A 16,663-nucleotide genomic window follows, 5' to 3' on the forward strand; every position below is an offset into this window, starting at 1 on the left:
GTCTAGTTTTGAGTGCAGTAAAGATAGAATCAGCAATTCACACTTTAATTTTACATTCTTTTCCAGTATTTTATTTTGTTTCTGTAGCCGCAGTGTACAACAACTCTTCCTGTATATTGCCTTTTTTTGCTGGAAAATGTTGTATGTTGAATAAAATTTTCTATAAAATTTTTTTCGGTGAGTGATGACATGGACATTGAAGAAGATTTCTCCTTTCCTTGGAACTAGTTTTGGGAAATGTTTTCATTCGTGAGGTTTTGCTAAACTTGTGTTTTTTTTCTTAAGTGTTGACAATTGTATAACCCTCGTATTGGTTGTTTTGGGGAAAATTTGTGGGGTTTTCTGTTTAATTGTTTGGGGTTTTGGAGGTTTTTTTGGGTTTTGTTTTTTTACCTCCTAACTAGTCACATTTGAGCTTAACAAATAAAAGCTTTTCCAGGAAGGAGCCGTGTACAAATAAGACAAATGGAAAAATTATTTTACTAGTTTGTTTGTAAAGCTTGTAGTAGAGTCTTTGTGGTAGATTTGACTCTGCCTGTACAAAATTTTTGTGGTCCAGATTCTCAAGTCTAATATTATAAATGGTGTAAAGTGAAATCTGGAGTCTCTAAAGGTAAGCTCTCTTAATAGAGTAATAGATTCCTGCCGTAATGTGTTCCCTGTATTCATAACCAAAACAAAAGTGCTTAGAAGCTTCCCTTTCTCAGACCTATCAATAAACATTTAGTAGGGGTTGCGTATATGTGATGGCCTTTATACTGTTTTATGAAATGGATTCTGGTGATTACTGAAAACACCAGCAAGTATTTTAAAATTAAATTTTAAGATCTATTTCACTCTTTAAAATGAATTAATTGCTCAAGTTTTAGGCATGTTTGGATTTCTTTTTAATTTATATCTTGCAGTGCTTTTAACTGTCTCTTATTTCCAAACAAGGCAAACCAGTTGTTTTTTTTTTTTTTTTTTTTCTTTTGATCATCCTGCTGGTCTCGCACTGTGATGGAAAGTCATTCTTGCATGTATGGCACACAGCAGAAAAATTACCAGCTGAAGTACAAATGTCTTCAAACCATCCCGAACACAAACCAGTAAACCAAAAGAAAGCGAGGATTGAGATGCAAGCCAAACTTCCAATTTCACACGGTTCAATACAGATATTGAAAACATTTAAATCACTTCTAGTACAAACATATTACTACCAATCTAGAAAAAATAAAAGCTCTGGGAACACATTCTGATGGTCAAAGTCTTCTACCACCATTTTAGCAATAAGTATAAACAATGGCTTTGCCTTCCTAGCTACATTGTCCTAGTTCAAGTATAATGAAGCACTCATTTCAATAACAAAATACCCCACATTTATTCAGTTTACAATCTGAAGTGACCAAGGATAAAGATGAATAAAGCCACTCTCCATCAACCTTTTGTTTCAGGAGTCATCATTAAACAATCGCAAAAATTGTATCACAGAAGTGACATTCTCCTGTACATGACTAACTTCTGCCATTTGGGACAGTAAGTCAGCAAGCAGGAAGATAATACTCCACTGGCAGGAATAAAAGCTCCCACAGTGTACGCTTCCCACCCACACCTCACATTCCAGTTTGGCATTCATTACAAGTAAAAACACCCAAATACTTCTGTCATCTTCAAAATGTATTTTACAATGACAAATTACCCAACTGCAAGTCACTTCTCTTTCATGTGCAAGGTACAGAGAAAAACGTTAATAACACATTTTTATTTTCAGATACCCAAGAAGAATGTACAGCAGGAAATCAATGTTGTTCTGCTTTTAATCTCCTTTATAAGAAAAGATTACTCCTCTCCAGCACTACTGGTTTTCCACATGCATAGTATGAAGCAACTGAAGTGCCAGTTCATGGAAAAGTTAGCTTCGAGTGTGAGAAGTTTACTGTAATGTTCGGATATTGCAAATACACCACCTTAAAAGAAGTGTTTAGTGTGCAAACACTGGTGGTATTTCCTCCATAAATGAATAGAGATGTAACATGTCATTAAACTAGTTCAAAACCTCTATAAAACAATGGGCATGCCATGCTAAATAAATCAGGCTAAAGCCAGCATAAAAATTAATTGCAACAGAGTTCTAAGTAATATGTGATGCATGGCTTTATTTTCCCTTCTGTCTACAAGACACATGCACACTTAACATTTTGATTCTCTAATGTTAGAACAAGCACTTTAAGAGATAGGCAGGATTTTAAAAATAATAGCCAAGACAAGTAGTAAAAAATGCATTTTATTTATATGGAAAAGGCTACATTTAAATTTGTAAAAGGTCTGTGACAGTGTTATGTTGCCCACATGTCAAAAATCAGTTGTGAATAGCAACAAAACGGTTACATTTCTTTCTACATAGCAGTGCAATTAGTTCACATTGCAATAAAATTAAGTCAAGTATGCAACAGAATCAAAACCAAGTGTTTCTCCATAGTCAGCATACAAAGAAATACAGTGCAAAGATCATTTTAGGTTTTAAGAAATCTGCAGTCAGTCTTTGGAATATCCTAATGGGTGGGATACTCCAATTATTTTCTTTACTAGCAGTTGTATCTTGTCAATACTGTGCACAAGCAAGTAAGTCTAAAATGAAATGACTTGCATGGTAAATAAAATATTTAGTCTATACAGTAAAAAAAATACAAATTATGTAAGTGAACTAACAAAACAAAATTTGAACACACTTAGGAAACAGACAACGTACTTTAAGGATACACATACAGTATTCATCACAAAACCAGCTACTTCTTCCAGCAAAAAAACCTGGTTGCTTTACAACTGCATTATGGATCTTGTAGTCTGAAGATGCAGATGTCCAACTCTTAAAAAACATAATAAATGTCTTCTGCAAAGCATACAAAGAGGATAAATATTCTTATCACAGTCATAAGGTTATTTTTGGAAGTTTGTTCTCCCTTGCTCCAGAAACACATTTAGATGGGTGAAAAAAAACTCAAGGGGCATTATGATACATTGAAACAGTAAACTGTGCTCCATTTCCTTCTAATTTTGAAAAAAACCTAGAATTTACAGTACTCTGTGGTATATGAAAAAATCTTCACAAGTTTACATTGCATATTTCTGTGTCCATTCTCTCGCATGTCTGTTGTATCTGTACGTGCAGAAAGAAGGCATTACAGTGAAGAACTGTTAGTGATACATTGACAACGGCCACATTTACTTAATACAGATGTTACTGAGCTTTTCACCTCTTGGCACTGATTCAAATAACGTTAAAAAAGTCTAAAAGCCAAGAAACATCTACCCGCTGGGTCTTCAGTTTCTAAAGTTACCTATCAAAGCTATTTAGACTCAAACCCAAAACCAGTCTCACAGGTTTATATTAAAATGTGTATCACTGTGCATACGTAATTTGCATTTCACAACTGGATCCCAGATTTGTACCTTAGTGGGAATTTTTTGTCAATTATTCCTAAATGTGTGTGCTATTAACAGTCTGACAAAGTTCACACATTCTAGCTGCATAAAATTCAGTATAATTAACTGGTTTTGGAAAGGGTGGGGACAGAAGGCACAGTGATTTTTTTTTTATTATTCTTCATTCTGTATTTCAGAACTTGAAAGGAAAATTTTCTGAAAAGCATTTTTGATTAGGTTTTAAGTCTTGGGTCTTTTCCTTCCAGTATGAAGCTGATTGTCCTTAAGGAGTCTGTAACTTCCCCTCTGGTCCTTAACACTAGTTACATTCCACTCCTCGGACTAGATTCACTTTCTTCTGGGTCCTCCAGAGAAAACACTGACAAGTTTTTAAAATCTGTCTCTTAAGACCAGTATAGCAACTCATGTTCTAATTGGTTTTCTTAAGAATATATCACCATACAAGTCTTTGGATTTTTACTTATACTAAAATACCCATCGATAAACGCTCAGGGGTAATAGAGCATCCCTTTCATTTCCTAAATCCAAGACGAGATTAAAAAAAAGTTAATAGGTGATCAGCACAAGAAGATAAAGCTTCAGTCAAGACTATATGTCCTCTGGAAGAGTGGAAATCACTGTTATGGGAGTGGGTGGACAAAAGCTGAGATACAAATGGGGAGAAGCTGAGGCACAACATCCTCAACTTTAACACTACCTGCTTTGCAGTACAAGCTACTGAGGTCAAGCACTTCAGAAGCGGGTTACGTGATTTGATTGTATCAGGCATCGAACTGCCAGAAAAAGGCCATTTTAATAATTCTTACTCTAGGGAGAGAAATATCAGACCACAGACTTCCATGTAACCTCTACACCACTCCTCCTCTATCCAGTCCTCAAGGTAAAAGCAATACTCAAATCTTCATGGACCTGTGATATGTGATAAACCACAGGTCATTATCATGCACTGCAACAAGTCTTCAACGGCTCAGTACTAAAAAGCAGGCAGCAAAATTTCTCAGTCAGTTAAGCAGAAAGTAAAAAATTCTTCTGGATATCACACACGTTCCACAGAATCTGAAGCAAAGAATCTAACAATTAAAACTGTTAACAGCAAGGTTATCAAAAAGCAGTTTAAGTACCAAGGATGAAAAGCCTGCCCCAAGCTAAATCCATAGCCTTTCCCACAGCTTGAAAAAGTCAGATGAACAGTGGTGGTTAGGCTGTCTATGATTGTGCTGCATGGCTGTGACTATTTTATTTACTGCCAAGGCCACCAGAAAATTTGTGGCAGATTCATTTTGGGGAAGGTTATTCCATCCTTGGCAAATTAGGACTGCATGTATTTGGAAAGCCTTGGAGACTGCTACCCCTTGTTACGATCCTAAACTGATCTTGTGTTTCAGTCTGTCTTAATCCCACACCTAGAAAATCCCCAGGTGCTAACATCCTGTTACAGAAGACAGCTCAGGCCATGCTGATAAGACTGTAGACTACATCCTGGATTGTGCTCAAAATACCTGTAGCAGTGGTAAAATCTCCCAGTGGTAAGCAAAATAGTATTTCCTTCCTGGATCACTGATTCTGTAACCTTTCCCATGCATAAGGTTTTTATAGTTTGTAAGCCCAGGAGAAGCAGGTAGCTGATATGTCAGCAGAAAGCAGCAAAGATGGACAAATCTCCCACAGGTAGTATTTCCTCCATGGAAATCATGCAGTCTACCCGGTAGAATAAAGGGCCCAAGCTTCCTGCTACCCACAACTGCAACAAACACCGAAGAAATCAATACATCACTTGCTTAGGTACCCACAGATGCCACTACTGGAAGTCTAAGTGCTCAAAAGAATCACTCTAGAGAGATAGTGCTCTGGAACGAAATGCCACTATGCCAAATCACCTCTAAAGCCTGTTATCTGATGTTGTGTGGGTTCAGCCACGTTTGTAATTACAATACAGCATTTCAAAACCCTCCTTAGGGGTGATGTACAACAAGAAGTCAGCAAGCCTTAAAACTGAACTTTGGGAAACCCAGGTGGTTCCACACTAGAAGACCCCAGAATAGACATTCCAGTCAGTACAGTACTTCTGGAGTTAAAACTTCTCAAGTCAAAATCAGGTTTGGTTCAGAAACATGTAATACTTCCATTACACACTGTCCATGTTGCCTTCCTGCAAGTTCTACAGCTGTTCCAGAAAGTAAAAAAGGTTCTTTTTCTCTGCAAGATGCTGCAAACTGCAACATGACAATGGCTCTTAGCATTGAAAACAGCTGATTAGTTTATCCCACATTTATGAAATGGTGTCAAAACACATGTTTGTTGTTCATACCTAACATCTTACTAAAGGCATAAATTTTACAACCAGAGGATCCCAGTAGCAACAAAAGTCCTATTTGGGAAATGATTTTTCATGCAATGAATATAAAGACAAAACACAAAAGCATGATGGTTTTATGCAACTAAGTACAAAATCTTAGTGTATGCCTACAGTTTTCTGCTTGCCATTCCACTGATTCATACTGTCAAGACTTAAAAATCTAATCCCGTAGAAATCTATGAAAAGACTATCTTTAAAAGTTAAGATAGAAGGCACGCAGCATATAACCATCTGCAAGTACCACGTATACACAATTATGAATAGGTTATACTCACTTTTCCTTGTCTGACTTGTAGATCTGTGCAATATCCGGTACTAAAGGGTCATCTGGATTAGGATCACAAAGTAAGGAGCATATGGACAATAAAACTAAATAAAAGAGACACTAGATTAAACAAGTTAGTTTGCTTTATTTCTATAATACTGTAATATATTCCAGTACACTGAAGGAGGGTGGTGGAAGGGAGACTGGAAGGAGAACGCACATTAGTATTAAGCTTTCGCATAGCAGCGCTGCTCGGAGATGTTTATAGAGTGTCATTTGTCTAGGTCCTAAGTAAACAACACCTAATACTAGCCTAGATATCTTGCAGCCCATGGACCTGTACCATTTATAATGATCTCTCTCCCACGTTTTAACCTATGAACATTAAACAAACTACAGACTACATAGTTACATATAAATATTTGATCAAACTAAGCCCTTCCATCTACAATTATTTAAGATAATTAATCTTGTTAATATTACACTGCCATGCAATCCTCTATTTGTGCATACCCTTCTCTACTTCCATGCTGACAGTTATTCTCTCCTTCATATAAACATTTCATTTAATTTTATAGAAGTGTGACTTCCTTTTTGGGAAAATACTTCATCAGCATTATATGCAGGTATTCACTTATTTCGTATTAATTTCCTGATATTTAACTAAGGTTGTTTGATTTCTCTTAACATTTTCAGTCCACACTTTTCAAGAAATTTCTATTTTTATACTCAGAACTAATATGAATATACAGAAGTACACAGTTAAACGATTCTAAGTGTGTAGTGAAATAGAATTTGATGCTACAGTAAGAATCTGCTGTAGAATAGAATATTTTTTCCCTTGCTTTGTCTTGTTACCCAAGACCCTGGACTAACACCTATTTTCAGCTGTAGTGAGTTCAACTACTTCATACTGATGTATTTATTAAGTGCCAAATACACCTGTAATATTAGAAAATTGCTTTAGAATACTTGGTCACACCAATCAGAGGTGCTATCAGTATGCTGTAATCCTCCAATTCAGTAAAAAAAGAACCATAAAAGAGAAACTTCCATGAGCCACTGTGCTAATTTTTAGTTCATGGAATATATGATGTGCAAGCTCATTAAAAGCATGTCAAATGAGACCACATAAGACCAGCAGACTGTTCCACTTCATAGCTGAAGGAACCCTCAACAAGCAAAGACAGAAAAAAGTGCTGAAGATGAGTTTTCAGTTGAAATGCCAATGGTTAAAAAGGTGACAATTTCCATTTGCTGAATACCTTCCAAGTAACTAGAAACAAGACAATTTTGCTCACCAACAAACCAACCAACTGCTGTGGAAAGTTGATACCAACTATACACATTCAAGTCTTCAGCAACTCTTTCGGGAAACAGTATTAAACTTCAATTTGATTTAGCTTGCGAGATTACTGCACAGGGTGGTTGTGCATGGGCAGAAGTTGCTTTTCCAAGGAGGTACAGCAATTCCACTTGCATAGAGCCATTTCCATCGGACAAAGACTTAACAATTTTTTCCTTGGTTGTACACCAAATGCAGTGACACTGTTCTAAAAAAAGCTACATGGCTGAGAGCTCTCAGCACATAAGCCAAGATGTGATACTGCTTAACCTTTTGAGTCACATGAGAACTTTCTGTAATATGACTAAGAGTGCGCCTAAGCATTTTGAAGATGACTGAGAAAAAAACAATGATAGCACCCACACTTTTTAAGCAGTGACACAAAATGCCTACAACAAAAGAGCTGCTTAACTGTAGCCTCAACATTCTAAAAATCTAGTGTTCAACTTGAGAAAGTTTAACTACAAGACTAGAATGTTTTAATAAATCTTTTACTGATGACTTTGAAAGCAGCTACATTTTAACATATTAATCTTACAGAAGAATGCAAACCAGAGCAATTTATCTTATTTTAAATAAAGTGTAATTAAAACCTTAGCCCACACAAGGATGCTCAGGCAACCCAAAGAGTCATCAATAAGGAATCAGATTAAGTCCCCACACATCAGTATCAGGGTTTTCCATTTACACCCAAATTCATTTGATTTTGAAGCTCTGCTCACCAGTTTCTCCTCAGTTCTGCCTGCACAGCCAGCTATAATAAAGAAGTTACATTTCAGGCTAATTGGACATTTTTTTTGTCTTATCCAACTTGTTTTAGAACATTTCTTTGCCATGCACAGAATATTTTATGTAATGCGACACTCCAAATAAACTGTGCAAGATCTTAGATCATAACAAGAATTCCAGTGGAATCTGCCGCTTCTGTAACATGCAGGATAAATGAGTTTCCACTGCCACCCTTAGACAACGCAGTAATACACAAAGAAGTGCCACAGCAGTGTATGCGATTTCAGAAATTCATGAGCAAATCTGTGAGTTTACCTTTAGATACAGTCAGAGCTGGTGACCATTGTGATCTCAGGATATCAAGACAAATACTCCCATTACTGTTTATGTTTGGGTGGTATATTTTTGTTGTAAAAGCAATCTGGAATAAAAAAAAAAACAAAACAAAACCAAGTAACATCAAATTATATTTATTCCATTTGGAATCCTTAACAGTGTCCCTCCAATTTCAGTAATACTAGATCTGTCAATGCAACTTACTGTACGGTCTTATCTGTTCATCCACTATGAACGTGTACCCTACTGCTGGCCTTTCTGGTTCTAACTTCCAAAATTAAGCCTCAAAGAACTCAGAAACAAAACTCTGACCCCCAAAAATTGCTTAAGTTTTGAAAGAAAGGACTTACCTTTGGTGGTTTGAAAGGATAGTCTGTTGGAAAGTGTACTGTCAGAAAAAATACTCCCCCTTGATATGCACTATCAGGCTGGGGAAAAAAACAAAAGAGACAAAACACATTAAGATATTTCAGTTATTTCGGAGCTTCCTTTCTGAACATAGAAAACCTCCCAAAGCTGTGAGTATCTTAGAAAATCCATTTTTCCCCCAGTACACAGCCCATGCTATGGGCCACATACAACCCACGATGGGCTGTGTACTGGGAAGGCACAGAGGGAACTGAACCCTGCCACTGGCCTGCAGAGCTACAGTAGAGCCAACCACGGCTACTACTGCAGGAGCGCAACTGGCTACTGAGTGCTGCCCGTCTTGGGGAGAGAAAGGGAGGGAGCAGCGCCTGACTGGTGGAGCTACGAAACTGCTGATCCATCCAGCTCCACCGCACCAAGGGGAATACAAAACCCAGAGCAGATGTTCCAAATCCTGTCTCTGTGCAACGCCACAGCTGCTCTGATCCTCCTCCATCCTTAAGCTACAAATATACTTACCTTAAGAAGTGGTTTCTCTTTGCAGATGCAAAGAGTAGGATTTTCCAACATAATTCAGCTGATCATGATGACATCAGGGAGTTTTAAAACACACAACATCTTTGTGACCTGTACAAATCTGTGAACATGCATTTTGTTAGAGAACATGTGCACAGGTTTACGTCCAGGTTGCACACAGTTAATAGATAGAAATAACTTTGTTGCAGTCATGTTGTGGAAATGTTTTACTTTCGTTAACTAGAAAAGTGAGGGGAAAAGCCTCAGTGCTAATTGATAAGAACGCAGTGCTGCCATTTCTGGTTAACAGAAGAAAACCTCTCTCACTACTTGGTAAGTTAAAAACAGCAACATAGGAACTCAATCTCAGCAAAGTTGGAGAAGATTCAAGTTTTTTGGTTTTCTTATGGAAGCAAAGGCAGACTTTTTAAAATAAAATGTTTACCTTGGAAATGAGCAATGATCATAGTTTTGGAGATGAATAAAAGGTAAAGTCACAAATGGTCCACTAAGACATGTCATCTTACACACTCAAAATGTGTTGCAGTGTAAGGCAGGTTATATATAGTATTGCTAAGAAGTCAGCATTAGGTAACATCAGAAGAGATTGCCGCTGTACTTCCAATTACATTTGAAAGGCCTGCTTGCATGCATACTAAATGGATTTGTCAAAGTTGAAATAAGCTGAAGATGAGACAAGTTCAGCGTCAGAGAGAAGGCACAGTGAAGTCACACTGTTTTGTGAGTAAGGTTTATAAAATGACTTGATGATGCCCACAGACGGGAGAAGAGATTACCCTACTTCCACACTTAGGAAGTGAATTCTGAAGGTAAGCTTTAGTCCTATGCTTCCCTCAGGAAGCATACAGGATGTGCATGACTATTTCCTTATGTTATCAAGATAAAGAATTAATATCCTGACAGCGTTCTTTTCTTGTATCTCAGCAGATATGGCTGAGTAAGGTGACAAGAGATGCTCATTCTTATCCTTAACAAGAGAAATATGAGGAGCCTGAAGCAGAGAAAAGAATATTTTCTACTACAGAATATGAAAGGTGAATTGCAGGCTGGAAGAAAAAAGGAATTTTAAGTCAGGGCTTAGGTGCTAGCACTTGCCTTCAGGTTATCAGAGTCATTCAGGACAGAGACATTTTTGATGGCAATCGGCACATAAGCTTTTGTTAACTCTTATTTGCTGTTTTGCCATTCAACTTTAAGCAGCGCAGAAGGGCAAGGGTCAGAATGACATGTATGTGAAAACACAGTTAAAGAAAAATGGCAAAAGCATTAGTATCCTTGAGAAGAACTTGCCACAATCACTTCAGTTGCTGCTGGGCCACTGACAAGTTGGACAGACTCCAGCATACCACTGGCAAATTAGTAAGTGATCTTTCACTGCTTCAGAGCAGCTGCGCTGAAAATGCAGAAATAGTCTCAAAGCAGACACAGCTCCACTTTTTGCCACCATGTGACACTGCATCTTAAGGGGTTAAGTTTTGTCCCAAAATTTCAGCTCACACAGTGATTCAGCTCACCATCTGAACCAGAGACTCTTCTTCCCAAATTAGTAAGACCCAAAGGAAAACACCAGGAATACCAACTAACTCCTTACCATGATATTAACAAGCACCTCTTCCTTCAGGTCATGTTGTTCCTTATTCTTTTTGCTAAATCCCTTTTCAGTTTTCCTTTAAAACTTTCTGTTCTTAAGCTTTATTGTCCTTTCTTATGTCATTTCCTTGATAGGATTCATAAAAGGGGTCTCTAGAGAACTCCCCACACCCAAGGAAAGCAGGCCTATCTCACAGAGAAACCAAAAGTACCAAACAACTGCTGGTCTACAGTTTGCAAAAGCCCTGGTTTTGACAGGGCCACACCACTGCCATCAAATAAGCTCTAAAACCCCCAAATCACTCTGTGCAACATCACTCTCATTTACAGTTATCAGCTTTATCACTGGGTTACACCCACTCTTCCTCCTTTCAGACAGATGAATCTCCCAGAACTGAAGTGATCATCTTTGAAAAGCAAGCTTTTCACTTTGCAGCCCACATCACCAATTCAAACACTGCAGTTGACTGATTAAGCACCCCTAACTTCACGAAGAGGATGGATTCTGGAACAGTTACAGAAAGAAACTAGTACCAGACTACTAAAAAACAATAACACCACCCTAAATCTTTAATCTATATGCAGCACAGCTGAATTTGACTGCTGTGTTTACAGAAACCCAAATGAATCCTTCCGTAACAAAAGGGGAAACAAGGTCTACTTTCTAAGGGGTGTGAATTATATACTTACAGGTCCCATAATTGTTGCTTGCCAGTGAAACACTGAAAGTCAGAAAGATAAAATGATTAGAGATTTTCCAAGTTTTTTCATAACCAAAAAAAAGTCAGCTATAACAATGTACTATGAAGAGCTTACAGTCATCTCCAACAGGTCCGGCAGAACAGTGGGCTGGAGGGTCTCGCTGCAGATCACTTAGCTCCTGTAAGAAACACAAATATTTGAAAGACATCTACATGAAAATACACACCACTCAGCAGCATCACTTCGAAAGTACAAACACAAACAGATTTTATTAATTAGACCTGTATGTAGTGCTAATCTGACTGTTCCTTTAACTTTTGACTTTACAAAAATTTATTGTATTGGCCTAATCTATGTACACTAGCTGAGTTAAATCAGGTCATAAAATGCTCAGTCTGCCCAGAGATGATATGTGAACATAACATAAATGTTCCTAAGTAAACTAGAAAATAAAGGAAAAATATTAGCTCTACACCTTATTTAACATACCTTGATTTAATTCCCTGCATACATTTTTTTCCAAAATGAATACTAAAAAACTCCTAAGAAAGCTGGAATTTAAGACAAGTCTTCAGAGAAACTTTTGTAGGTCAGCTGATTGGTTTCTCTTACAGAACTCCACACAGTCCCAAATAATTTAAAATTATTACTTAATTAAACCAAATCAGCTGAGCTTTTCATCTATCATCCCTATATCAAATGCAAAACAAGCCAGGCATTAATGTTGGTTCATTTCCCTTGTTTAATTCAAGGTACTACTGGTGTCTGAAATTTTACCACACTAACAACAACTTTGTCCAACTCTTAAGCTGATAGGAACTGTGATGTGCTAAATTCAACGGTTATGTGTAAACACCTCCACTGAAATAAGGTAAAAGATGTGTGTTACACTACTGTTGGTAAGTCACTCAGGTAATTACTCAAAACACACATTTAAATCAAGAATAAACATAAGCAGGTCTGCAAACATCTCCTTGAGTTTAGCTTAAGGAATAACAGTGGAAACATGTTTACTCAGAAATCATTAGTCAAGCAAGACAGCTACTTCCAAAATCAAGGTTTAAATCAGAGCTAAGTTTAACACAAGTGTAGAATTTGTGCATGTAGTGTGAAAACTCAGCACTTCTCAACTGCTGTGATATATTTATCCATTTATGACACCCAGTAAACATTTCAGCTCACATGCTACCCTCTTCAAGGGACCCAATTTACCATGGACCTCACACCTAAATTCAGGCACACTTCTTACAGGTCCACTCCTGACTGTGAATTCAAAGAAAGGCACTGCAACGTATTTTCAACCACTTACTAGGCTAGTAATATTACTACTTGCTCTGAAATCACTCCTCGCAATCCTTGTGATTTAAACAAAAGAGGCAGTTCTTTCATATACTGAAATAGCTCAGGTTGCCAACTAGTGTTACTTGTCTGCCCTCAACTTTGTTGGTGAAATTGTATGCTGGTCCAAAAACAACACTCCAGGCTAGACTTTGACTAATAAAGGCAATAGCAAAACCCTTTAAAAGTGCAGTTCCCTTTTTAATCGGAGGTTTCAGATTTCCCTAAAGGCATGATACAGAAAACCAGTAATCTATGCAAAGCCAAGTCATCACCAAGTACACGAAGGGAGTCAACAAGTTTCAAGTTTCCAGGAGTCACGAGAGTTGTAACAAGCATTATCAGCAGCAGAGTTGTTACAGCCACTGTCTACTCTACTTTGCAACTCAAGATCTAACTCAACAGAAGAAGACTGTCTTGTACACACTTTTTTTTTTAAATAAAAAGCTTGTTATAAAAACGTGTTAGCCAAAACAAAAAACTCAAAAACTAAAAATCAGGCACTTTATAGCAGTCATTGCTGACTACTAAGTTAAGGGCAACGACAGGGAAAAATATGTAGCTAAACTCTTCAGGAAGTCTCTAATATATATGCAAACATTCCCTTATGTATATGCAAACTGCTAGGCAAGCACTTAATTTTGGAGTCACAAGTCTGTAAGAGCACACTCATTTGCTAGGTGCTTGTCTTTTTTACATACCCCAAACCCACACAAATTGGTTTTCTTTCATATGTACACATGTACTTCAGAATTGGCAGGATCCAAGGAAGGCTCCTGGGGAAGAGACTTTCAATTTGTTCAGGCTAAATGAACTGAAATTTGTCCGTGATAAAAAAAATCCATGTTTTTATTCACACCTTAATGAGACCCAGAACTATCAGCTCCTGTTATTAATATTTCCCTAATGACGACGAAGAAAAGGCTCTCTTCAACCAACTTCACTAAATGAGAGCAACGTTCACGGATACATTCAGAGAGCTTCTGCAGCTAGGAAACAAAGCCAGACCAAACTTCAAAATTGTAACAGAGCAAATTCAGGCCGTATTTTCCAATCATAAGAAATAATACACTGAAGCTCATGTGGTTTAAAAGTACAAATGGTAAAATGATCAAACTTTGTAAATTAAAATTGGCAATTAACAGTTTGAGCCTTTTCACACAGAAGCTCAGATTGTGATAAAAACAAAGAACTATTCAGCTTTACAGCGTTAATTATGCTGTTTCAGCTTCATATTCAAAGCAAAATTATCTGCAGAGCTCTAAGATTTAGGCTTCAAGCTTTTCTACATCTTTCAAAATGGTACAAGATAGTCAGAATGCCCCTGAGTCAGAATGACTTGTCAGCAGCCAGAGTCAAACACAGCACAACAGTTGTGATGATTCTCCAGAGCAAGTAGCTGAGAAAAAAAAAACCCAAAACCCTACTTCATGACTTTCCATATTCACAAAATAATGAGAAGTTGAATAACAAGAGTTTTCTGTGCAAACCAGGAAAGATGCTCTTCACAAGAAGGCCAAAATCTTACTTTGTCAAAGGACAAGGCTTAAGAGTTACAAAGCCTTATGTGTTGAAACCTCATCGCGAAGTACAAGAGAACTGCATGTGAGGCATTACACAGTCAACATGAAAGATTTCTCTGAAATTTTAAGTTAATAGGTTCTAGCAGCATTGTCCATGTTTTACGGATTATCACCGTGTAGCTGCATGATGCAAGTCTGGTTACTTCAGTCCTCGTCTATACCAATATTTTTGGTCACTGGTACAGAAAATGCTGGTGCAAGGCTTCGGTATATGTAGGCTAGCAGGCAGGGTAACTCAAAGCAGTGGGATGCAGTTTCAGAAGAGAAAGTCAACACTACAAACAAAAGTGTACACCGGTGCAACACCTTTTATGAGAATACATAAACCCAAAATTTTGTCTGCAAGAGACACAAACAGAAGCATCAATTATTTCAAACCCTGATAAATGTCACAGCATCAAAGCACCTCACAAGAGCTCCAACACACACCACACTAGCCCAGTACAACCAGGAATAACTTGTACAGAGAAACAGCTAAGCTGAGGACAGTGGTAGGAATAAAGCTTCTAATCCTCTCAAACATAGAAAATATTAGAGTAGAGCAGAATACTGTTAATTCTATGCCTCTCTGTTTGCAATGGATGGGTGCTTCCGCAAACTATTTCTCCTGTTTGTAACCACAGCAGCAGAGCAGAAAAGCAAGCAGGATCTGTGACCAGGATTAGCTAATAAAGGAGTGTTAGCATAATGCTACAGATGCTAAATGACAATTACTGGAGATGGACACAGCAAAGCCCCCATATTATCACCTTTCATTGCGCCACACACACCGTAGAACTGCTCTGCGGACAGCGAGAGACAAAAATTTAAAAATCTAATTTAACAGATGTAAAATACACCCTATGGTAACCCATAAATGCTGTAAATATTTCTGAATGTGCAGACATTGCCAAAGTATAACACAGGATGTATTTCATAAATATAAAGTTGAAGACTTGAAGGTCAGTTTAACACTTACATGCTTTAATAGCAGTCAGGCTTCTCTTCTAAAAAGCTACTGGAACAAGATTGTAAAGGATGCTTTGATAACAAGGAGATAAATATTCTCAGTGGACTCACGGACACTCAATGGCTATGAGCATGAGTATAACAAGAAAAAGACCTAAAAATGTCTCCTTTTTTTTTCAATTAAAAAAAAAAAAGTTAGAAAAAAAGACTGCAGACTATCAGAAGACCAAAATAAACTGCAGGCAGCATCACTAAAAGCTATTTTAATTCTCTGAGCGACACAAAATCACAGAGCCCTTTTCCACACTGTTATTTAAAATGCAGATTTTTATATTTGCCAGCTATGTTCCTCATTTCTTGCACAAAATGCACTGTAGACCACAGACTCACTTCCTACCAACTCCACGCATACCCTGCTGCTATTATATTAATGCTGTTTGGAACCATCTGTCAGAAAAAAAACAGTGACTATACTCTGATTAGTTGAAGGATTCTCTGTTCTTCATAGATTTGGTAAATGGAAAGCAAATAGTTATCATAATGTTCCTCAGTATAAAGGTAAGTCTTAGTAAGAAAGTGTATGTTCTATCTTTATACATTGTTTTTATGTAAAAAAAAATATTGCTGTGATATCACAGCTGATGATTTGGAAGCAAATTCAAACATTTTATATTACAGATCCAAAAAAGAAGTTTTCTCAGTATGTTTATTACCATCTAAAGACAGCATGTGACTCAAAGTCAAAATCTAAACCACAAATATTGGTAGAATTTTATTTACTTGAGGCAATTTACAGTGACAAAAGTTATTTTCATCATAAATATTCAAGTCCGTCTGTCCTGTTAGTCTACTCATATATGAAACACATACTGAAATAAACAGGCATATAGTTCATTGACATATCTAAATGTTTGAATGCTTCTATTCTGACTGAGTTGTAGGAGAAAAACAATCAAGCACTATGCACCAACAAGATAAAAAACAACAGCTATTTTTAAACCAGTCTTCAAATGTCTCTTCTAACTGGTTTCAAAATCTCTTCTAAATCCTATTTTCTTATGACTATAACAAAAGTAAACACAGGTTTTGTACGTATTTCAAAACAGCCTGAGCCATTAACAAGCACATCAACACCCCACCCC

General features: G+C 37.2%; 1 protein-coding gene across 3 annotated transcripts in view; it reads right to left on the bottom strand.

Annotated features, from left to right (window-relative positions):
• Positions 1-970: 970 nt before the first annotated feature.
• UBE2D1 (ubiquitin conjugating enzyme E2 D1) overlaps positions 971-16,663 on the bottom strand; it is a 17,220-nt gene continuing 1,527 nt past the window's right edge. Inside the window, exons 2-8 of one of the 3 annotated variants that reach the window (XM_026851869.1) lie at positions 11,767-11,830; positions 11,641-11,672; positions 9,343-9,460; positions 8,805-8,882; positions 8,434-8,539; positions 6,055-6,148; positions 971-3,136 (exon numbers count right to left, since the gene is read on the bottom strand). In XM_026851869.1, the coding sequence (XP_026707670.1) occupies positions 3,091-3,136; positions 6,055-6,148; positions 8,434-8,539; positions 8,805-8,882; positions 9,343-9,393 (375 nt within the window). In that variant the 5' untranslated portion in view covers positions 9,394-9,460; positions 11,641-11,672; positions 11,767-11,830 and the 3' untranslated portion in view covers positions 971-3,090. Of the gene's footprint in view, positions 3,137-6,054; positions 6,149-8,433; positions 8,540-8,804; positions 8,883-9,342; positions 9,461-11,640; positions 11,673-11,766; positions 11,861-16,663 lie in introns of those variants that run through there. The other 2 variants (XM_026851870.1, XM_026851868.1) reach the window with 2 other exon arrangements.

The sequence above is a fragment of the Athene cunicularia genome (genome assembly GCF_003259725.1).
Source record: "Athene cunicularia isolate RWA chromosome 6 unlocalized genomic scaffold, athCun1 chr6_part2, whole genome shotgun sequence".
NCBI classification, from domain to species: Eukaryota; Metazoa; Chordata; class Aves; order Strigiformes; family Strigidae; genus Athene; species Athene cunicularia.